This window comes from Abrus precatorius, unplaced genomic scaffold, assembly GCF_003935025.1.
Source record: "Abrus precatorius isolate BTA unplaced genomic scaffold, Abrus_2018 Scaffold5, whole genome shotgun sequence".
Classification (NCBI taxonomy): domain Eukaryota; kingdom Viridiplantae; phylum Streptophyta; class Magnoliopsida; order Fabales; family Fabaceae; genus Abrus; species Abrus precatorius.
Window position 1 is genome coordinate 18,737,764 of NW_020874395.1, and position 26,013 is coordinate 18,763,776.

The window sequence follows — 26,013 nt, forward strand, 5'->3', positions numbered from 1 at the left end:
ATCCCTTTTTCCCGAACTCAACCTCTTTTAGTCAGCTGTAGTACAAAATTATGCAAATCTTGCAAAAGAAACAAATTTTCTGTATAACTCGCCAAGAGACTAGAGGCATGAAAGATAATGTTAACAATACATAATGATGTAGTTAAAACCAAAAATCTACTTCAAACCTTAAATTGCCACCAAAATCTCAACAGATAAACAGTACCAAAATAGCATGGATGATAAAAGCCTTCTAACAGAGGAACCAGTTTTTACAATGCCTAAAATGCATTATGCAGAGAAATTCTTTTCGCATCACAACTGGTTATTTACACAATGAATAAAGCCAAGATGCAATCCACATATTGGACTGTAGAAAAAAAAATATAGAAAAAAGAAAACAAAGACACTATTCCTTTGTCTCTCGAAAATTACACACATTTCTATTCTTCCCAAAAGAGCTAAGCTTACCACAAAAAAGATCAAATAAGTTTTTGTACTTGATGCCTCAATCAATTCAATTCCCATTCCTATAATCTGATCAAGGACCCTTTCCTTTTTCCATCTTTAATATCTAAGTAACCCGCATCTTCTACATTGATACCTGTGCAAATATCAGAAAGACCCACCAAGTTTTTGTCGCACTTCCTTTGCTGCAAAATAGTTTCTACTTTCAGTTACATTTGAATTGGCAAGGGCCTCTGGTGCAATTTCCCAGCTTCCAGTTCTTCCCTCGCTCGAGTGCCTTGCTTCAGATCGAATTGTTGGAGCTCGTCGATCTGAGCCCAAAACAGAATCAACTTCAGATATGTTATGGGGAGCCCCATTGCTCCCTCTGCTCCGAATTTCCTCATCAATCTCTTCAATATTCCGACGCTGTGATATCTTTAATAGGTCTTCACCGATATCTAGATCATCTTCAACCTTTGAACGGGGATCCCCACCATGATCTGGTTCAGGATCTCGCGAAATGACCGGAGGGGGTGGCCTTGGTACCTCCTCTTGAACAAAAGCTCGGAAATTGTTCCTTGATGGCTTCACTTTCGTACAAAATACTTCCAGGAAATTATTTAAACAACCCCGATTATAGACATTGACCCTGTTATCAGCTCTGTACCGGAAGTTCTCATAGGTAGTCTGCCGAAAAAGATATAATCACTCGGGTGAAACACAAGGACTCAAGAATCAAATTTCCAGAAAACAAACTAATCTTATTATAAGCTGTATGGATATAATTGTAGAACATGGGTTTCTATAAAATTTGGACACTCGAGACACTGCATAGGAGATATATTTGTCTCTTCCATAACGTGTAAAACACTCAGTAGGGATGACTTTCTTCTCTTATCTTGGTACAAGTGAATCAGGTTGGAACTATAATTGGAGTTTGGATTGAAAGAAGAAAATAGAGAATTTCAAACCTCTAAAAATTTAAAATTACTAGTTTGGAATAAAGGAAAATGGGCTTATGATTTTAAAATTATCTAAAACTTCCTTTCCTCTCAATTGCTTAATTTTGGCTATCTTTCAAGAACAACCACTGAATGTTTTAACACCCAGTTTTACTTCATTTTGTCCACATCCACACCCTACATGAACTGGCACAAAGCTCACAGGAGAAAGAAAATAAATTGAACACCGACTTTCCTACAAATAATGTGACTGATAGATTGAGAAGTTCACAATCCATAAGGCATCTTAAGAATATCTTTTCAAAAGGGGTTTCAAATTAGTTCCATAGAGGACAATTCTTCTAATGTTGTTTATTCATAGTAGCAATCACCTAGTCTGCAGTTACAATGAACAATGAGATAAACAAGATATTAGATTTGGAATGTAAAAGACATCAACTAACCTGATTTGTGCCAATAAGGTACAAATGAAAGCCGGTTAGTCCACCAACAAACCATAAAGAGATGAAACAATATCCCATTAATACTACAGATGCAGGGGATTCTTTCATTGCCCTCCAGACTGTCCCATTATAATGATCCATCAGAACCTTGATGTAAAAAGCTGAGATGGAAAACACATAGATACATAGAATAGTTGCTGAAGAAACAAACAGAAAGAAGTAACGGTAGTTCCTCTGCACATTGGAAAAGCCATAAACAAATAAATAAATAACAAGAAAGCAAACAAGTAATGAACCGAGAACATCAATATGAACAGAACAATACACATATTATAAAATCAATAACATGAGAATGTAAACTATCATACCAGCCCAATACATTGGCCCACCCAAGGGCAATGGTGATCAAAACGTTCAACACAATTGTTGCAAATGGAGCAGTGTGAACATCGAGGAGGACGATAAAGCATACAAGTATCACAATACTTCACCCTTACAGGATGCCCATTGACCATTACTTCTTTTGTTCTAGGGAACTGAAGGCTTGGAGTCTGTCGTCCCCCAATATCAACAGAAACTGAAGAGTCATAACGGAACTCTTCCTCGGGTGGGTGTAAATTCCTCGGAATAACGCCCGGATCACGTGAGGAAGTAAGAAAGAGAAGAATCAACACCTATAAAACATAAATAATATAATTATATTGCATCAAGGTCTGGGGAATCAGAAAAGATTGAAGAAAATTAATATATAAATAAGGAATTTTCCACAAGCACAATGGTTAAAATAAAAGAAAATGTGAAAACAAGAACAACGACCTTACTCAATATATGTGAACTCTTTTTCAAAGACAAAAATTAAAAGATGCATCATACATTTTTTTATTCTATGCCGTTGACTAGGGATGAGGTTGCATGCATCTGACCCTCCATCTTTAAGATTTAATTTTTCATCAAAGGAAAGGTCACAAGAGATAAAATATCAGCTTGTTTTACTGAATGTAATAAACCCTTGTTGTTTTAAAGTTAATTTATACTCAACCATTGACATAATATTTTTTTTCAAGTTCACTAATAAATTGACTAATCAAACTCATGCTTTTATAATCAATTTTGATCCCTTGATTGGATCATGGGCAAAAGCCTTTGAAAAGATCACTTGGATTTAAGGGGAAAAACCCCAGAGATTTATCCATGTTTTGTTTATTCTTATGCTGAAAATCCCATTCTTTACTAAACAAAAAAGGATTTGTTTTATTTTATTTACAACCCACAACAGATGGAGTCTTGATTAATGGATCCAGCTTTTATTGAATGGGTTAAAGAAGCCACAGTTCAGGAGTCAGCACTGGCTCATATACAGAAAGATGGATGAGATAAATTATGGTTCCTTACATCCTTTGTGGTGCTTACCACTGGAAAGACTCAAATTTTGGACTTATAAAGAATGACAAGGGTTTCTGTGGATAATACTACATGGGTTTCAAGCAAGACCACCTGGTGAATCTCTACAGATGGGAATCATTCTGCCTGTTTTGGCGTGAAAGAATTCCTAGTGGATTTTACAACTGCTACCTAATCTTGATTTCAATATTGACTTCACATATTTTTCCTCATTTTATTCTACACTTTTCGTAATTTGTTTCCTCTTTGCAAGATCTCCTACCTGTATATTTTCAGGGTACCTGATAAGATCTCTTTTTTGGGGGCAACTTAGATGATCGGCAGCCCCTTATCAACTCTAATCTACCCCGTGTGCCTCAGTTCCAGAACTCAAATGCACTGTTTGGGTGTGGATCCACCGTGGCTTATCCTCTGTGAAGCTACTTCCATTTAGACATGTTATAGCTACATTTTGTTGCTTTCAGCTTGTATTTGGCCAGTCCAGTAATTCCTACATGGTTTGACAAGTTCTTGCGATCTGTTTGCTAGGTTTCACCAATGTTTGCCAAGCTTTAGTTGTAACAAGGTTTAAGTGTAACAAGCCAAGAGCTTAAAATCTTTAGCTTGAGAGGAAAGCCTATAAACATTTTAGAATATATATTCAATATTTTATTTGGTTAGTGCAGAATAATCAAATACAAATTATTAGGCTAGAGATTATACTTCTCTCATTTGAGACAATTCTTTTATTGATTGTAAATCAATCAATAAATACCATAACGTGTGCTAGCATGGCTAGTTAACAAGCATTTTTAGCTGCTATTGCATCGTCACATGATCTTCACATTGAGGGAGACAGCAAAATATTAACACTTACAAACTTAGAGAATACTTCCATTCATGTTATGATATATAGTCAACTATTTTTGTTTTGATTAAATTAGAATAATCAATTATTGATTGCTAGAATAGGAAATCATTTTTGTCAGCCGAGTTATTCTTTAATTCATTTTGAATCTGTTAGAAACAAATTTCCAGAGGGTTTAAAAGTTTATAAAAGGCAACAGTTTAGGAAAGGTGTTAGGAAATAGATTAGCTTTCAAAATTTAATTTCTATTTTTATTTTTCTGTTATTATATTTCGGTTATGATGTTTGTTTTTTCCATTAGACGTAGTTTAAATAAAAGTTATGATAAATAGAATGGACAGCGTGTATTATTTGGAGAATAGGGCAATTGAGCCGATTGAGAGCTCAAACAATTCAGAAAGCTTTAGTTCGACTGAGCCTATTCAATACACTTTCCATCATTAAAATATTCTTATTCTATCAATCTGGTATCAAAGCTATATCTTAGGGTGCGAAGATACCTCTTTGTTGAAACAATGGAGTCTGAACGTTTGGAGCGTGTGGAGAAGACGTTGGAAGAGCTGCTGCAGCGGATGACTATGCGGGGCCGATCGCGCCGCCGTGACCGCACACCACCCAGGGCTGTCCACCGCCAATCTGCAGGAAGGTGGAGACCCACATCTAGATCAGAGGTCTCAGCCTCCCCCGACCCCCACCACGGACAATCATCCCTGTCCCCTCGCAAACCTAAAGATTCCTCCAGACGCCGACACCACCATTCCCCGTTTCGAGACCGCCGACATTACTACTCCCCACCCTCAGATCGTGATCGGCACCACCATTCCCCGTTTCGAGATCGAGACCGCCGACGCTACTACTCACCGCCCTCAGACCGTGATCGGAAAATCGAACTTCCAATTTTTTCCGGCAACGACCCAGTTAACTGGCTGATGAAGATTGAGAGGTACTTCACCCTCCAACGCATTGCCAGTGATGAGCGCCTCGATGTGGTGCTCCTTGCCTTGGAAGGAGCGGCTCTGAACTGGTTTTATGCTTGGGAGGAGCATACGATGGTCCTTCGTGGCGCCATTTCAAAAGCTCCTTGTAGGTCGCTACCAACCAGGTGCGAGCAAGGACCCCTTTGGAGCACTGTTTCGCCTGAGACAAACTAACTCTGTGCGAGAATACATAGAGGAGTTCGAGAAACTCTCGCATCCTCTTAAGCATCTTGACATGGAGGTGTAGATCGGAGTCTTCCTCAACAGACTCAAAGAGGAGATCGAGGCAGAGCTAAGGAGCTTGGAGCTGGAGTCGTTGATGGTGATGAAGGATAAGGCCATCCTTCTAGAAGAGAGAAACCGAGCTTGGAGAAATAACCAAGTCACCCAGTGGGCCAAAGGGGCCAGCAACAGTAGGCCCAATAGCTCGCCCTACTCAAAACCGAGACAGACAACAACCAAAGCCTGGCCCAATAACACCATGCGTGACTTGCAACCCAAACGAGACCCACCACATAATACCCAGCCGCGACCACGATTATCTCAAGCCGAAATCCATGATCGAAATCGTCGAGGACTGTGCTACAAGTGTGGGGACCCATGGAATAAGGAGCATGTGTGCAAGTACAGACACTTTTGGCTCGAACTAGTGGAAGGAAGTGAAGGCGAAGGGACGGGGGAGGAAGACGAGACTCCGTTAGAAGAAGAAGAAGCACCTCCCCTGGAAACCAGACTTCGCATATTGAAGATTTCATTGCAAAGCTTAAAGGGGTTCACCAACAAGAAGTCTTTCATGGTGCGAGGGAGTCTTCAAGGCCGCGACATCACTATTCTGGTGGACTGTGGCGCTGAAGGAAATTTCCTGCACACAGCGTTGGTCGAGCAATTGAGGCTAAAAGTGACAGACACCCCAGAATACAGAGTGGAGCTAGGAACGGGAGCATAGCACCAGAGTACAGGAGTGTGCGAAGGAGTCAAGCTCAAGGTGCAGGAAGTGACAATAATACAAACATTCTTCCTCATCAAACTGGGAAGCGTGGATGTGGTACTTGGTATGGACTGGCTGCAAAGTTTGGGGACAATCACAGCAAACTTCTCTCAGCTCTACATTAGGTGACACCAGGGCGCAGAAATCCTGATGATACAGGGAGACCCATCTCTGAGCAAGAAAGGGGCCACGTTCAAGACGGCCTTGAAGGCGCTGAAGAGGGAAGGCAAAGGTGTTTTGGTAACCCCAGTGGAGCCTCAACCCGAAGAAGAAACCTCACAAAAGATACCTGAAACCATGAGTGAACTGCTCAATGTGTTTTCCGACATCAGTAAAATGCCCAGGGGATTACCCCCTACAAGGAGATGCGATCATGCTATAGTCCTAAAGGAGGGAGCTTCCATACCAAATATCAGGCCCTATCATTACCCGCACTCCCAGAAAAATGAGATTGAGAAGATTGTGGATGAGATGTTAGAGACTGGCATCATCAGGCCTAGTATTAGCCCGTACTCAAGCCCCGTGTTGTTGGTAAAGAAGAAATATGGAGGGTGGAGGTTTTGCGTTGACTACCGAGCCTTGAACACCATCACAAGACCAAACAAGTTCCCCATTCCAGCAATAGAAGAGATGTTAGACGAGCTGGGCGAAGCTAAAATCTTTACTAAGCTGGACTTAAAATCTGGGTACCACCAGATTAGGATGAAAGAAGATGACATTGAAAAGACAGCTTTCCGAACACGAGGGGCATTATGAATTCTTGGTAATGTCTTTTGGGTTAACCAATGCCCTTTCCACGTTTCAATCCCTCATGAATCAAGTACTCTGACCCCACTTGAGGAGATTTGCGTTAGTTTTCTTTGATGACATTGTAATCTGACCAAGGAAGAGCATGTAAGGCAAGTAAGGGAGGTGTTGGAACTATTGCGACAGAACCAGTTGTATGTCAACCAGAAAAAAATGTTGTTTTATGGTAGCAAAGTTGGAATACTTAGGGCATCTTATCTCTAAGGAAGGAGTAGAGGCTGATCCTAGGAAGATTGAAGCTATAATTAACTAGCCTGCACTGCGAGACGTGAAAGGATTGAGGGGATTTTTGGGCTTAACTGGATACTACAGAAGATTCGTGAAGAATTACAGGAAGCTCGCTTGGCCTGTCACAACGTTGTTGAAGAAGGATGGATTTGGTTGGAACATGGAAACCCAAACAGCCTTCGAAACTTTGAAGAAGTCCATGACTTCCTTGCCCGTGCTAGCAGCCCCTAGCTTTGAAAAGGAATTTGTGTTGGAAACCGATGCTTCAGGAACAGGATTAGGGGCTGTCTTGATGCAGGAGGGAAGGCATATTGCTTTCTGGAGTCATACACTCTCAAGCAGAAACCAAATGAAATCTGTGTATGAGAGGGAGTTAATGGCAATTGCTCTGGCAGTGCAGAGGTGGAGGCACTACTTGCTTGGAAGGAAATTCACGGTGCACACAAACCAAAAATCCCTCAAATTTTTAATTGATCAACAAGTATTGGGTGAAGGGCAGCAAAGATGGATATCCAAACTCATGGGCTTTGAGTTTGAAATCAAATACAAAGCTGGAAAGGAAAACCGAGTTGCAGATGTGCTTTCCTGGAAGCTTCAACTAACGGCCCTTTCTACGATTACTTCCCAAGAATGGGCAGGGTTAGAAGAGGAGATCAGAGGGGATGAGAAGTTAACAGACATCATACAAAAGATTATACAAGGGGAGCCTACAGCCAGCAACTATGAGCTAAAAAATGGAAGGCTTTTCCATAAAGGAAAGTTGGTACTCCCTAAAAATTCTCCCCGGATTTCACTGCTACTCCAACAGTTTCATGATTCCGCCATAGGGGGCCACTTAGGATTTTTCAGAACCTACAAGAGGATTGCAAGCTTGGTTTGGTGGGAAGGAATGAGGAAGACTATTCAAGAGTATGTGGCTGCTTGTGATACTTGCAACCGGAATAAGTGCCAGACTTTAAGCCCGGCTAGACTCTTGCAGCCCTTGCCGATTCCACAACAGGTTTGGGATGATATCTCCATGGATTTCATTGGAGGACTACCGAAGTCATAGGGCTGGGATACTATCCTAGTGGTGGTAGACCGACTGACTAAGTACAGTCACTTCATTGGCTTAGCTCACCCTTACACAGCCAAAGACGTGGCTGATTTGTTCAACAAACATGGATTCCCAGCCTCAATTGTTTCAGACAGAGATAGAGTCTTTATGAGCTCCTTTTGAAAGGAGTTATTCAAGGCAGCAGTGACCAAACTAAGGTTCAGTTCAGCATATCACCCACAAACCGATGGCCAAAACGGAAGTAATAAATAGGTGCTTGGAGGCTTATTTGAGGTGTTTTTCCAGCACTAAGCCGAAGCAATGGGCTAGATGGTTGAGTTGGGCTGAGTTGTGGTTTAACACCACATATCACAGCTCAACAGGAGCTACCCCCTTCAAGGCATTATATGGTAGAGACCCGCCGGCTATCATACGAGGGGAGGTCGGTACATCCGCAGTGGAGGAGGTCAACTCGGCTCTAGTGGAAAGAGACCGCATCCTCAGAGATTTAAAGTGGCAGCTGAATAGGGCACAAGACCGAATGAGGGCCCAAGCTAATAAGAAAAGGAGAGAAATTGAGCTTGAAGTAGGAGAAATGGTTTACTTAAAGATCCAGCCTTATAGAATGAAGACTCTAGCCACCAAAACCAATCAAAAGCTCAGTCCTAGATACTACAGCCCCTACTAGGTAATGGAGAAAATTGGAGAAGTTTCCTACAAGATCGAACTACTGGAGGAGGCAAGAATACATCCTGTTTTTCATGTCTCTCTGCTTAAAAAATGTGTGGCAGCCGAAGTAAGGAGTCAACCCTTACCCCCCAGTCTTAATGAAAATTGGGAGTTACTAGTACAACCTGAAGAGGTCCTGGCAGTGAGGACCAACAGCCAAGGAGACACGGAACTATTGATTAGGTGGAAGAACTTGCTAGATCATGAGAGCACATGGGAGGTTGCTGAAGACATTCAGATAGCATTTCCAGCATTTCACCTTGAGGACAAGGTGGTTGTTCAAGAGGGGAGTGTTGTTAGAAACAAATTTCCAGAGGGTTTAAAAGTTTATAAAAGGCAACAGTTTAGGAAAGGTGTTAGGAAATAGATTAGCTTTCAAAATTTAATTTCTGTTTTTTATTTTTCTGTTATTATCTTTCGGTTATGATGTTTGTTTTTTCCATTAGACGTAGTTTAAATAAAGGTTATGATAGATAGAATGGACAGCGTGTATTATTTGGAGAATAGGGCAATTGAGCCACTTGAGAGCTCAAACAATTCAGAAAGCTTTAGTTCGACTGAGCCTATTCAATACACTTTCCATCATTCAAAAATTCTTATTCTATCAGAATCATTCAATAAATGCCAGAACAGGTGCTGCTATTGTATTGCACTGTTGCAGCAAATTGAGCAACTTCCCCTCAATGCCCTGCTCTACTTGTCACAGTGTGCAGTCACTATTCTTATCAGGGTCCCCCTCTTTGTACCATGCCCCACCTAATTTTCTGACCAGACCTTCATGATTTCTATTGTTGTTAGACATGTCTAGGGTTGGAATTGGAAAACTTCTTCTTCGTCCAAAATTTTTGCCTCCCCCTTAACGTTTTGACCATCCAAAACCATTTTTATAAGCTAGCATCAGACACTTATTAAATTTGGGTTGAGCCTACCTCTTCCCTAAAAGTTAACTAATGAAGTGAGGATTGCCCCTTATAAGCCCTACTTCAATCTTATCCATATTCAATGTAGGATTGAAACACGCCTTCCTCAGACTTAGGACTACACATCTGGGACATGTAGATTATGGGACTAATTTTTAATATTGCACTGGAAAACTACAAGACAAGGTAAATTGCACTAGGATAGCCACGGGACCAGGTAGAACACATTGGAAAATCCACAAGACCAAGTTGATTATATTAAAAAATCTGTAGCCAGGTTGATTATTGGACAATTGAAAGTGGCCCAACATCATATATACAATAAGCTTTGATACCATCAGAAATTTGGGTTAGTTAGGACTAACTCAAAAGCTAGTTCATAAGATAAGGATTACCAAAGCTTTTTATAAGCTATACATTGTTCATATCTATAGACAATGAGAGATCTAAACATGGCTAAACCATAGTAATCCTGGACAGAGGCACGGAGCGACTGACTCCAAACACGCTATAGCAAAATAGTGGATAGCACGATGACCACTATTTTGAAAATTTAAAATACACCAAATATAGATTATGCTACACATATCTATGCTGAAGATTTCAAATTTCAATCATTTTGGAGGGTTCTTGCAAGCCAGAACAGAACAGAGAAGAAACCCCCCATCGCAAGTGATCTCACTGGAAGAAACCCCCAATGCAAATGGTCTCATTGGAAAATATGTGGGGTCTAGCTGGAAATGAAGCTGATGACTATAACTTGGCTAGATATAGTGAACCGAGTCAAATTTTGGTTGGAGAGTAGCCCCTAATGCAAATGGGTCATGTCATAAATGAGTAGGTCTAGCCAAAAATGAAGATGACCAGAACTAGGCCGAAAAAGGACATCGGCTAATGTGAGGCTTGCTGGACGAAGCAGAAGTTGCCAAAGATGGAGAAAGGGAGCACTTAGGGTTCATGAATACTGAGTTTGAATAATACAACAGCAAACAAATATTGACAATGTAAATGGGAGCAAAATCCCAAAATTTCCCCCCTTAAAAGCCTTCAAATGTTAAGAAAACAAAGATAAATTTGACACTTCTGTCCTGCATCAAATAGCAGCCACAACAGCCACTATTCTGGCCACGATTCCTGCTGCTCCAGCCACTACAGAGAACCGCAATGCTATGCACTTGAAATAGCGGTAGGGAGATGCTCCAATCCACTTTACTGCAATTGTGGCCGCTATTGACTACTATGGACTAAACTGCTTCAACTTCCTCATTTTCTCCAACCAAGTCCATGATTTTTTTCACTCTGTTCTGTACATGGCACTGCCCAGGCCACTGTTTTTTACCTCATTAGTCCATTCTTTTGTTCTTATTACTCAGTTTTCAATATTTTCAAGTTAATTGAGCCTTAGATTGAAGGTGATTGTGTCTACACTATGACTATATCAATTATGAATGTCTTTAATTTTGTTTTCTTTTTCAGTTTTGAGCATTTTATGTTTAGTATAAGTTGTTTATCATCGTGTATCCATAACTTAAGCATTGTGAGTCTGTGACCATCCCTCAATAGTAATTTTGGGGTGGGTTAACTACTGAGCCTAACACAATTTCTCTGATAAATTCTTTCAACATGTGAATGTGATGTTCTCAACAAATTATTGTCTAATTTGGAGAGGAGGCATGCAGGAGATATGGACTGTAGAACCAAGAGGAATATTTAGATGAGATAGTAGAAAGCAAGTTCTAAATAAAAGATAACCTAAAAAGATTACAGGATGTGCAAAATAACAAGTCTCTGATGAACAATAGTATAAAAAAATCAAATGACAATGAACAGAAAAACTTAATAGAACTTACATAAATATTGAACAGAACAGCCACCACCAATATAGCATATCCTGCATTATATGAGGAAAATTGATGCCGAAGATGCCTTGCTACAAATACACAAAAGATGATAACTGGAACAATGATCAGCAACAAGGTGACAAGTAGTGACCTAGCGTCAGGTCCAAATATCAACCTTCCTCCAAATAGGAATTTCTGTATAGATTAAGAGAAAAGTTTGAAATGAAATAAAATTTTAATAAATAACAGAAAATAGTTCATTAAAAAATAACATTGAAATAAGGATGAACAAATTTAGCAAAATGCAAGCTACATCATTTCAGGAGGATAACATTACTACTTTGAAACAAATTCTTGTTGAAATTTGTAGGATTTACCCTACTTATATGTGGTAATAAATATGGAAACAACATAACATTGGGAAACAATGCCTAGATTGCTTCCACAAATAAAAAACTGATTGATTTCACAACGTATTCTGAAGAAATTCTGAGATATTATAAAACATTTTAAGATGCACAAAAGATATTCTAAGATATTTCCTATATATTCAAACAAAAGCAGAATTTTTTTTTTTTTTCATTTAACATTCTTAAGAGAGAATTTTGTTATTTTGTAATACAATAATTTATGCAGTGCTTCTTGCACTCTCAATCATACTCGGTGATTTGTTACATTTATTGACTTTCATACTTGAATTTATTGGGTTTATCTGTTTAACGACACAACAGGGGTTCGTCATGTGCTTATTAACTTTCATTTATTTATTCAAACAAAGCTACATATACACATTCAAATTCTGCACACTAATAATGGCACAGAATATTTTAATGCTACATTGGGAGATATCTGCAAAAGTTCTTGTCAATTGGTATCAAAGCCTTCCACCATGTCTTCCAGCTACAATCGAGTCACAGGTGCTGATGACAGCATGACAGTGTTCACTTGAGACTAGTGAAGCAGCTAGTTCATGGCCATCCTGCATGGGGCAACAAGACTGAAAAGCATGGTGTGATGTTAAGATCCAATTACAAGGTATAGAACTTGAGTCCCACATTAGAAGTACAGGATTCTAATATGGGATTTATAAGGCCTTGAGTTCTCCCACGACAACAATTAGTTTTTGAGGTGTATTTCCTCTAAGGTTCTTATCAGAAGGAGATGGAGAAAAGAGGGAAGAGGCAGATGCAATGATACACAAGAACTAGAAGAGGAACACAGCTAAAACAAACCAGAAAAGTATAAAAAAATAGTCATTTAAAATCTCTGTGGAACTGGGTCAGACAACAAGTCATCCATGGCTTTTCAGGTTTAAGTTAAAATAGATGGGTCAATAAGGAACCAATGTTATCAATGGCAGATGCCAGGTCATGGCGGAAGCCATGGCAGGAGCATGGCAGTCATAATATATATATATACACTGCAAAATGTGATATAAAGCTAAAAAACTAACTACATATGAAAGGAAGAAGGTTTTGTGAAAAAAATAATAAAATGGTTGGAAAATAGAGGGAAAAAAAAAGCTGAAGTTATAACAGAAAAACAGAATAAAAAAAAATGGAGAAGGAAACTTGGAAGTGAAAACAGAAAAACAGAATCAAGAAAACAGAATAATAGGGAAAAATGAGAAAAATGGGGGAGTAAAACAGAATAGGAGAGGGAAAAACAGAATTGAAAAAAAAAAATGAATAGGGGAGGGAAAAACTTTTTTTTGACAACATTGATAGGAACACTGGGAATGTGGGATCCAATCCAACTGATCTTGCAATTTTACTCAGCAATCCCACTAATTCAGCAAAAAACAAGGCACAGCTGTGATTGGGATTGCAAACCATGGGAAAGACTTTAAGATCTTATGAGATTTTGTAAGACCTGATTTACAAAAAGAACAATTTTAGACCATTCATCAAGGATTAAGACTTGAATCTAATTTCTACATACAAGGACATTTTGATAGAATAATCTTCTGAGGAGAACAAAGGGAACTTTGGGATATGAATCAACATAAAGCCCCAAGCATAGACAAATTCACAATTGCTTTCTTCCAAAAGTGCTAGGACATTACAAAGACAATCTCAAAAAGATTGTCAGCAAACATGTTATTGATAGTAGGGTTCTGGTTAGGAGAATCTCAAGGTACTTGTTCATAACTACCTTCTTAGTGGTGTGAAGTGGTGAACAAAAATATAGGCACCCACATTATTAGGGTGTCAAATAATTTTGAGCCAAGCATGGGATTCAACAGATGAACAAATTGTTTGCTAATTTGGATGCAGAGTTGCAATCAATATTACTCACTCGAATCATGTAAAACAATATCACAAATCCCCCTACTAGAGTTTTAGACTATTTATCTATTAGGGGATTATCTTCTTATTGATGCATCATGCATGACCTCTCTTTATCATTTAGAATCTTTATATCACACCACATGGTTACAAACAAAAGCTTTGGAACTAGAATATATTTTACATTGATTGGAATAATTGGATTTTTTACTAGGATCCTAATGGTAAGGTATAGAACTTGAGTCTCATATTGGATGTTTAGAATTCTAGTACGGGTTTATAAACCCTTAGACTCCCCAACAACAACAACTAGTTTTTGTGGTATGAATGTACGATTTTCCCAAAACTCTTATCAAGTATGATTTTTCCAAAAATCTTATCAATTTGTATCAGAGCCTTCCACCATGTCTCTCAGCTGCAATTGAGCAGAGCAAGTAGTGAAGCTGGCATTGCAGTGTTTGCCTGAGACTAGTCAAGGACTAACGCAGCCAGCCCACATGGGCATTGGGGCTGTGGAGGGTGGTGGGATGTTAGAATCCCTTCCCAATGGCAAGGTGTGGGACTTGATTCCCACGTTAGAAATATGGGATTCTAATGTGTGGTTTATTTATAAGGCATTGGGCTCTCCAACCACAACAGCTTTTTATGCTCTTTTCAATAACTAGTAGGATTTTAACTCAAACTCATCTCTAGTGTTTTCTTGTAAACGTATGTTTAGTTTCTACTTTCTAACTTATTCTCCTATTAGAGATTTATATCCTTCCTAAACCTCCACCTGATAGGTTATGGTCATGGGAGAGTTGGCCCCTTTTCCTTAACATGATATGGAAAGTCTTTATGAATGAATCATCAACATGCAATCACTACTTCCTTGGTTCCTCCATTCTTCATAACTATATTAAATTTCAGAATTTGGTAAAGTGGTTCAGCGCATTGCTAAAGCTTAAAGAACAAAGGGCTCTTGCAACCAAAAATATCAGTGGTCAGACTTAAAACCAATACTGCTACAATCACAGTTAATAATAATAAGAGCATTAACCATAAACAAAAAGCAAGGAAAGAAACATTACAGTTTGCGAGACCTAAAACTAGAATTTTCTGATGAACACTGTTAGCAATTTTATTTATAACAGTAATTGTTGTCAATAACAACCATAAAGTAAACTAAACTTCTGTATGAAATGTAGCCAGCAGTTTGGAGACTATAGGTGTAGTCATTCTATCCCCACTCCTAATCTCCATCAAAAGTCTTTGTTTGGATGCTTTTCAGGTTGGATCACATGTCAGGCCATACACAAAATCAAATACAGGCGACTACATCACAAAAGAGATGAGAAAATATACAACTAGGGGATAGTAACACAACCTAAAAGGTAAAAGAAAAGACAAGAAAGAACAGATCTTGAAAAATTCAATAACACAGCAAAGTTTTCCAGTCTCTCTCTGCATATAAAAAATGGCACCTTAATTGAAATAGATTCTAGCAGATTGCCAAAAGCAAAAACCTATAGCAAGTTTAAAAGAAAATAGAAACCACAACCCTAAAGGTGAGCATGCATTCTGGTTCACCCAAATACACCCAAGAACTACATAAACTGCAAACTACCACTAGTTTAGCCAGTGATTTACACACACACACAAAAAAAAAAAAAAAACCACCCAAAAACTGCTCCAAAGTATAAATGTACAGTAATTTTCACCAGCAATCTTCCATACTACTGTTCCTAAATCAGACCTCCACATTAATATTACAAAGAGCACTTATAGTAATGACCTCTCACAGAACACCGGCACCTACCCTGGTTCCTTAGCCATTTTGGACGGTGTATTTGTCAAATTAGATTGCAAACATAAGGACAACAATAGAATTGTTCCTTTGGAATTCAACAGTGCCTCTAAAATCAAACTAAGTTGTGTCTACATTCTTCCTTGAAAAAAAAAATGCCTTATAGTATTTTATAATTAATTTGAAGGGGGGCACTAACTAACTAACATTAACTAACTAACATAATTTTTTTTGTATATGAAAACTATCATCAAATCATGCATGTAGAAAATTGATCACTATCACAAATTCATGATACTTCTTAGCTTCCTCAATTATAAACAAAAACAAAACATGCACCACCTTTAGAAAATGTTTTAGCAAAACAAGAAAAAAAAAAGACTGTATAACTACATAGCTCTATAACTCATTTGTTCATGAGAAGCATCTCACCGTGCTAAGGGTAATGCTGGGAATTAACTAAGACAACACCTGATTAATGTATTGCTTCACACACCTCTCCCCTATGGCAAATACAAGGTGGAAAACCAGCTGAAGCCATGACCAGTCACTAAACAACTATAAAGGCTCCATCAGTTTGCAGACAAAGTCAAGCTTCCTCATACAAACAGACAAAACTTCTCATTTAAAGTTGCACAACTCCCAAAGCACATAATCTCACTCCACAAACTCAACGCACACAGACTCACAACATACACTCACCACGTCCTAAATTCCAAAATTTACACTCCCAAGTTAAAGTTTCTCTGTCTTTATTCCCCCTTTCAACTTTCAAGTTTCAAGCAACAAGGGAAGCATTAGAGATCAAAACCAATCATAAACGAACAGCAAACAAAGGGAGAAGTTATTTATCATCATCTCTCATTTGCCCATGAGACAAAGCAACTTGCCAAGTATGGATTAACGCTTCGACCAAACCAAGAGACACAAGACAGAAGTATTATTTCACAATCTCTCCCCCACTAGAAGACAAAACCCCATAACTGAGCAGAAAACCAGTAGCAGCCAAGACCAGTTATTGATCAGGAAAACGGTATACATAAAGTCAATTAATCACATTAAATTCTTCTTGCAACCAACTCCTCCAACTCCAATGAACCACCATTAATGTTTATCAGTTTACTAACAAAGTCAAGCTTCCTCACACAAATAGACACAAGAATGGTTACAAAAGACACGCAAAACTGCTCATTCAAAGCAGCACAATTCCCAAACCAAACCACACAATCTCACCCCACCAACTCAGCACACACCCCACTTCCTAAATTTTGAAACTCCACTACCAAGATAAACCTTTTTCTCTTCTTTTCTTCTATTCACTCCCATTTATCAACTTCCAAGCAACAACAAAACCAGAATCAGAATTCAAAACGTATAACTATTAACCCTTTACAAAATTTTTAAAAAAAATCCACACTTTCCCCGACTCACAAAACAAATCTAACAGATACCCATTTCGCATATCAAGCATTAAAAGATAAATTCGTTAAAAACCAGCAAAGTAAAACTAAAAAAGAAAAAGAAAAAACAAAGAAAAGAAAAGAAAGTAAGAACATTACATTACTTCCTTTCCATGCTTCATACACGCGCTTCTCTGCCATGAATAATAATAAGAAGAAGAAGAAGCTCTGCTACAACAACTCTATGCAGACACAAACCATGCAAGTTTTTCTCATCTCAACAACGCGTTATGCCACTCCGAAACGACCCCACCACTGAACGGCAGTTCGATTCAGCGATTCAAGGGTCAAAATCTGCAACCTTCAACGCGAGAGAGAAAGAGAAAAACCAAAAATAAAAAATGGGTATGATTCAAAGATGGCGATTTCGGGTTTGGAATTTGCGAGTTTGGTTTTTATGGGTAAATATAAAAAGAAAAAAGTGAATAGAAAAATATATATAAATAAAGAAAAGGAAAACACTGTTGAAGAAGGAAGAGAAAGAGGTGTTGTTGTTGTTGTTGTGAGTTGTGAAACCAGAACCCCTTCTTTCTTCTCTCTGCGGTGAAATTTCTGAAATTCACCACCTCAAAGAAGCAGGCGTTATCCATTTTTATTGCATTAATATTTTTATTAAATATATAAATTTTAATAAAACAATTTATTAAATTTTTATTTTATGATTTTTATACAGATTTAAAAATTATTAATAAGAATTTGGTGTTGTGAATTTATTATATATTTAAAAATAGTAATTTGTTAAACATTAATTACATTTTATATATTTAACAAATAAAAAATTATTAATTTTAGATATTCAAATTCAATTTAAAAATAAATTTAAAATTATAAAAATTTTCTGTACTAAATTCTTAAATATACTTTAATAAAACCGTTTTTTTATTTTTCAGCATTTAGTATTACCATTATTGTTATTATTATTACAGCTTCGTTGGGGTCCACTCTGAAGTGGCATCATCACAACGGTTACGACAGAGATAGTCCAATTTTTCTCTCTCCATCATTCACTCACCTCAAATTCTAAAGACCGAGAGAGAGATTCAAACGGGTGAATGGAGAAATAACTGAGAAAATAATATTGAAAAAAATGGTAAATGAAGAAGAAACCTAAAGGGACACCGCCAACCTGGCTTTTCATTGGGCTTTGGCTCGATCTTGATAGATACTTCAGTTTCATTGTTAAAGTTAGTTCTTCTCTTTCTAACTGCTGCTAAATATTGTTGAAATTATTTTTAATAAAATTAATTCTAAATTATTTAACATAATCAAAATATATATTTAAATTCTTCTTAAATTAATTAAAATGGGTATTTTTTAAAATTGCAAAAAACGATTTTGCTTGAACTTAAACTTACATAACCTTGACAGATACTTCAGTTTTAGTTTCACTCACATTAATATGTCAAAATAAATGCACTAATATTAGTTTTCCTCTCTCTCTTGCTAAATGTCATTGGAGATAGAATTCATGTATTTTAAAGTTAAATAATGTTGATTATAATTAAATTAATTTTAAATTTTTATATGCAATTAAACTATCTTAAAAATAATTTTAATCTTATACTTATATTAAAATGTGTATTTTTTATTAGAAAGTATAAAATTAATTTTCTAGCATCAAAACTAATTAGGACTAGATTTAATTAGTGTCATAAGGATAATACTAATTAAAAAAAATTTAAAATGTATATAATATAATATTTAATATTATTAATATATTTATATCATAATTTTGAATAATAATATATCATATTAAATACTTTTTTTTCATTTTATATAATTTTCATCAAATAATTGAAATATTATTAAAAAATTGTTGTGATTCTAAAATAAAGAAAGAATTATGTTTTATTGTTTCCAAAATATTAAATGTATTTATTTTTTATGTAACATTTTTTTATAAAATAATAAATAGATTATTAAGAATTTTTTATTGTAAAAATGCTTTTTCTCTTATCACACAATAATAAATACTTCTTTCTAAAGTAATAGAGTCACTTGAAGAATGTTATTAACACAATTTTCTTATTATATTCTTCATTACACTTTCTATTATTTCTCAATTTTTTTAAACAATTTTAAAGAAAAGTTTAAAAGTATTAAATTTATTATATAAGTATTTTAAAATTTTAAAAAATGAACAATCACATAGATTGAAGTCTTTTACTAGAATTTTTTATTGTGACTTCACATAGATTGAAGTCTTTTAAAGTAAACAAAATATTAAAAAAGTGAAATTTTATCGATCTATAATTTAAATTAAAATATTTTATAAATATAACTAATTTAAATTTAATAGAAAATATAACTTCACTTTAAAGAGTCAAGAGTCAAATTTCACTTAATAGAATTTGTAGAATTAGAAAGTTATAACTATCTTAAAACTAAAAAAGAATGATTATGGAACTAAATTATTTTTATTGAAATAATATATTATTAAAAAATCCTATCTTAACAAATAAAATAACTTAATTTTACTGTTAACGAGATAATATTTAATGAATATTAATATACAATGAAAATAAAAAAATTTGAAAAAAAAATCTTAAATATTAAAAAAATATACACTCTATCCCAACTTACTCAATTAAAGCATTGCAAAAAATATTAGACAAGTTTTATTGGGTTTTTTTTTTTGTTGATAGCAAATTTTATTAATTTGATCTTTCATTGTTTTACTATATATCATATTTTTATGGATGATATATTTTAATTGATTAGGTTTTCTTAGCTATCATAAGATTGACCCAAACATACGGCTACAAAGTCTTTGCTTGAGGTTGTGGTTCCAAACGGCCTACAAAATCATATTAATATATTTTACTTAAAAAGAAAATATTATTAATCATTATATAAAAATTTCTTAGAATAAATTTTTTACTTAAAAAATAAACCCATCATCTTATTTCGACTCATCATTATTTTAACTCGTCATCTTATTATGACTCATCATCATTTTAGATAAATATTGTTATAATTTTTTAAATATTATACATTGTAGTTTAATACATTGTATTATTTTTTATTTTAAATGAGTGATGTTGTATATAACTCCATTTCTTATTTGCTATATTTTAATAAATATATTTTTTATTTTATATCAAATAATTTGTAAAAAATTGTTTGTAGAGCTCATACTGTAATTAACAAATTAAGGTAATAAAGACGAGTATGAAAATTTCGATACGTAGTAAGTATGGATCAATCGAGAGAAATCAAACTCATTATTATCACATTAAACTCAATAATAAAACATTTACAATTATTAATTTTAACCATCAATGTATATATTTTGGTTATTGAAATAATAGATGTATTGGTTTATAATTTCCTGGTTACATCATAATTAGATCGCTAGTAATAAAATATATAATATATTAAATAATAAATTAATAAAAAATAACCTTAGTAAAATTTTCATTAATATAAAGCTATCATATAAAATAATAAAATATTAAATAAAAGCAATGTATATATAAATCTTATATACAATTTTTTATTTACTTAAAAATTAAAAAAATGTTTAAAAATTGATTCAAACCAATTTCCAATCACTAGTTTAATAGTTTTCACTAATTTCAAGGTAGTTTTCTATGGCTATATGAGATTACATGTGGAAAACAGATGAAAATGTCGAATTGCATCGATTTAAGAAAATATTTCAAAATATATGAAGGAGGAGTGTTTTTAAAAATTTTCAAAAGTTTAGAGACTAAACTATAGGATTTTAAAATTTCATGGGATTGTTTTGTAAAATTTTGGAATTTTTTAAAAAAATAATGTTATTAAGTATATTGATTATATAAATTAATTTCATAAATTTTTAAGTAAGGAAAGAGTAAAAAAAAAGTCTAATTGTAAACTTTGATGTGATTCTAATTTTAAGATGTATTTTTATATGTAAGCATAATTGATAAAAATTTAAATAACATAATTTATATTTTGGTTAAAAGACATCATAATAAAAATAATAATACAAGATTTATAATTTTTTGGAGTGAAATATTGTTATTAAATTATTTATGAAGTGAAAGTACAAGTGTATTAAGAAGAAAATACAAAATTCTATATATAAAAAAAATTATATGTTTAATGAAGAACTTTCTAAAAATAAAGAATGGTTGAAAAAGTTTTGTGTAAATTTAATCAATCTAGATTGAAGGTGGAAGGTTCTTAGTTTGAGGCACAAATTTACCTAAAATGATTAAAGGTTAGAAGTTTATTGATTGAATAACACTAAATACAAGTGAGAAAATTGAAAGTGTTGGTCTAAGTTTTATACATAAGGAATGGTTAAGTACACATGTCAATCAAGAGACAAGTCTAGTTAACTTGTACTCCTGAGAGTGAATTGTGTAAATATTGTTACTTACACTTAAACAAACCAAGATTGGTGAAAATGTATACAATTAAAAGTGACCACAATGATTTGATTTTGTGCACTATGAAAATTGAATCCATTGGATGTAGCACTATTAGAATTATGAATAGACATATATAATAATGAAATAATTAATTACTCAATGGGAAAATTGTAAAGGAAAAATACAAAAGACTTAACCACACTTTATTTGTTGATTGGTTATTTTATGTTCTTTAATTTGATTATTTCCTCATGAAATAGTTTGTGAAAAATGTATTCAGTTTTCTATTTTTTCTTGTGACTCTTTTGCATAATTGTAATGAGAAGATGAATGATGTTGGCCCTATTACACATTGTATGATATTCAAGTTCAGAATTTGATAGTCGAATTTTAATGTAGTTAACTAGACCTTTATCTTCACTAGTAAAGTGATGTATACTATTGGAGAGATAGACAATCCACATGTAGAGATCTCATTCCCTCTAAATGTCATTCTACATTAACTTGGCTTAGATTGAATGCACTAGAGCAAATGAAAGATTAATCGTCTTATGTTATAATAATGTAGATAATGCTATAATGTTTCCTTTAGCTTACTCCTTGCATCTCTTTTTCTCTTAGGAAACATGTATATTAATAAAATAAAAAGAGTAAACATCTAATTTAGTTTATGAAATTGTTAACGTTAAGTATTTGAACTTTGAAAATTTTAGAATGTTTTTGATAATCTCGCCTTTTTCTTTTCATCCATTTAGTCTTTATGATAATCTACTTTCAAGAAACAGTAAGTGAATATTCATATATCATATTAAATAATATTTATATTCATATATTATGTTAAGTGATATTTATAACTGATTGCATGACAAAAACAATATTTTACATAGTGTAATACATATATTTCTTTTATTTTATTCTTTTAAAATTTTAAAACCTTTTATTTATACCAATTGCTGTGAAGTTTTTCATTATCTTTCATTTCTTCTTGTACTGATCAGTTTGGGTGACCCTAGAGTAGAGAAGATGGAGTGGGCTTCCAACTTTTATTTTTATTTTTCAAATTCTTCAATAAAGACGATAAAAGGCTTTTATTTTTAAAATAAATTGCAAGTTTCCTTTTGCTCCAAATTTCCTCATATGGCTTTGTTTTTGTTTTAGTTCATTTCAAGATTCTTTTTTTTCCCCCTCATAATTAACTTTGTAAATTATAAATGTGCTTTTTACTTTGATTTTTGTTTCGCAGTATGCTCCTTCCTTCCTTTTTTTCTTACACAATTGAGTCCAACCTAAACCAAATCAATTAAGCTCGATATTTATTGGTTCGATGCTTAGATTCATATTTTCTGAAATCCAACATGTTTGTGTATTCTTGGATTTTTGAGATATTTTTCTTAATAAGTTTATATTAATTAATTTTCTAAAATAAGGAATTATTATTACTTTTTTTATGATTGATTATGTATTTTATAATATATTTATAATTTTTAAATATTTTTAAATATAATTTAAAAAATATATAAAAATCATCAATTAATGGTTTGAAAATTTAAACTAAACTAAATTTTTTTTTTTTTTATAGTTTTAAATGTTTCTGTTTTACAAAACTATACCCAATCAACCTGCCAAAACCCCAACCTTTTGAAAGCATGATCTTTCAGGTGGTGACGTACTACTTCTGGTTCTGTTAATGGCTTGGATCTATTTAGCCAGAAAAATTGATTGGGCTTAGCAGATCACAAGTTTCAAACATTGGTGGTTGCACTTTGCCCCACCTTTTAGATATTAAATTTTGGAAATTATTTTAAACGATTTTTATAATTAAAATTTTAAAAACAAAAAATAGATTTTAGAATTTTATATTAAAAAATTACAAACAAAAGAATGGTGTGATTAATAATAAAAGGGAGTGTAAAAAATAGTTATCTTAAATATATTTTCTATGGATAATTTGCATTGGGATTTTGTTTTCTAAGCCATTTTAAAGAGTTAAACATGAAAAAGAAAAAAACAGAGTAAAACCCAAACTGCATTTAATGTGCCTTAGATGGTAAGTCTCCTTGATGACAAAGGACATAAAATGTTAGGAAAATCAAAGGAATTGGTATGCTATATAACTTTTGTCCTAAGAGCAATATGTCACATACCTCTGCTCCAATAAATTCGAAACACAATATATTATTCAAGACACAATAAAAAAACTAGTAAAAAACATTAATGTAAACAAAGTCTTCATTCCATCTCAAAGTAAGCAACATAAAACTTGAAGGGTGACTTAGTTTTCACATTATGTACTAATGACAATTGGTGACTTAAATAAAAACTAAAGATCAACTAAATTTACTGTAATTTATCTAAACTTTTGCTTAAATTTTACTTTAAGAAAATAGTGAAAACATAAAAAATAAAATGGTAGATTTAAGCCGCCCATGCTATATTGATGATCTAAATCTGGTGAGAATTAATAAAGTTTGCATCAGATTCGCGAGGATAAATAAAATATCATTATTGTTTCAATGCTGACTAAATGGTCTGCATTTACACGTTCAGGAAAGCACGGGAGGTGAATAATATGTCACACCGTGCCACTTTTTTTGTGAAAATTTTGGAAGTATGTTACCAGTAAACTTCAGTGTATTTAAAAATTAAAAAATATTAACAATTTTTTAATTAAATTATTAAATTTATTATTTATTAATATAAAATTAACAATAACAATTATTTTATACGTGAGAGAGAAAATTCTTTCAATTATAAAAGTTACAGCAAATTTTTAAAAGTTGTTAGTCGTCTTTTTATACTGTGAAGAAATATTTAAATGCATAATAATGTACATTGTAGGTGTCCTTTGTCCATGAAAGAAGAAACTTTTTTAAAAAGAAAAAAAAAAGAAAAAAAACTGGGTTCCCAAGCAACAATAGAATGAGAGCAAATCTGGGTGAGATGTGTTCATCACATGGCCTTACCCACTTCATTTATTGCAACGAATCATAAGAGACACCTCATCGATCTCCAAAGACGTCAAGACATAAATTCAGTCCTGTAATTAAATATGCTTTTACAGAGAATATTTAGCCCCTGGTTTTGATGTTACTGATGGATTATCCAATTTACTTTAATTTTGTTTTTTATTCTTATATTTTAATTTATATACAGATTACCATTTTTAGATTGAATAAAAGAATATAAAAGCTTGCTATTTTCAGATATTGTTAATTTTAATTTTTAAAATTAACTTTTAGATGATTAAACTCCATCACTTTTAATAAAACTCTATTAAAAAGTATCAAAGTATAATCAACAATTTTTAATAAAAGATTTAAAGGTCAGAGATGTAACATGAAATATAATAAAATATTTTTATATTTATTTATTTAATTTATATATATATATATATATGTAAATTTTTATGAATTAATTGTCGATTATGTCTTTGCATATATTTATTACTATAATAATCAATGATTAATTATTATTTTATTAAGTGAAATCGGTTACATAAATCACAGAATTCTATTAAATTTATTAAAAATCTAATTAATTAAAATTTTTTAATAACTTCATTTAATTTTTTTTTTCCTTTTTAACCTCTTTTTATTGAAATGAGAGTTATGCATGCGGCGTTTTTTCGTATCTTTACAGCGTATATAGGGCATTGCTAATGATGATGCATGCGGTGTACACTCTGAATAAAGTATCGTTTCAGTAATTACTTAATAAACATTCTTCATCTTAGTATCACATCAAAAGAGACTTCTCACTTAATTTACAATTTAGATCACTTTGAACTCATGACTACGACTTTAAAAAATAATTTCTTGGGTTTAGATTTGTCAAAGTCTTTTCAAATCAGGATGATTGGTAGCTAAGCTAACACTGTTTTAATAATTATTAAAGTTGTAGTAATTATTAAAATTTTGTGGTCACACGAAGTGGCAGAAAAATTAATCTTACAGCATGCGACAATATATTTTTTAGTGTTAACAATATTTTATAATTTTTAGTCAAAATTTGTTATAAATAAATTTTACAACGTGTCTTTATTTAATACTAAAAAAATTAATAGGAATATGTTTCCTATTAATCGTATTTTCTTCTCCATTAATTAGATAGCTGTCAATGTTAACAATATTTTGAAGCCTAGTGCTTACGAATATATTTGTGATGCTTACTTTGTTCAAAGAAATATTGGCACAATAAATAATTATAATTAAAATTTTATCACTCCATTGGCGTCCCTTTCTTCCAATAAGCTTCTGTTTGGTCTCTTATATTGTCTATTTTATTTGCATTCCACATCGAATATACGCGTGAATCAAATTTTTATCATTATTCACATCTATGTTACCTTTGGGAAATCTGATGGTAGTTCCAAGCAAGTCTTAAAACGCTTGCGCTACATTTAATTATTACGCAAAAAACTAGTGGGAAGCAACCATGAACCCTGATTCAATCTATAAATACCTCAAAGTTTTGCTTATGATCTCAAGACACTCTTAGCAACCCAAAC

At 33.7% G+C, this 26,013-nt stretch overlaps 1 protein-coding gene across 2 annotated transcripts; it reads right to left on the bottom strand.

Annotated features, from left to right (window-relative positions):
• Positions 1 to 191: 191 nt before the first annotated feature.
• LOC113867203 (protein S-acyltransferase 8-like) lies at positions 192 to 17,708 on the bottom strand. 2 transcript variants are annotated; one of them, XM_027502336.1, is made up of 5 exons: positions 17,242 to 17,708; positions 11,618 to 11,803; positions 2,203 to 2,508; positions 1,835 to 2,068; positions 192 to 1,116 (listed from the first exon to the last, which is right to left on the bottom strand). In XM_027502336.1, exons 1-5 carry the CDS (start codon positions 17,281 to 17,283, stop codon positions 595 to 597), a joined length of 1,290 nt encoding a protein of 429 aa, XP_027358137.1. In that variant the 5' UTR covers positions 17,284 to 17,708; the 3' UTR covers positions 192 to 594. The 2 variants fall into 2 exon arrangements, with proteins under 2 accessions (XP_027358137.1, XP_027358138.1); XM_027502337.1 differs by having other exon boundaries at positions 221 to 1,116; positions 2,224 to 2,508; positions 17,242 to 17,631.
• Positions 17,709 to 26,013: the final 8,305 nt, after the last annotated feature.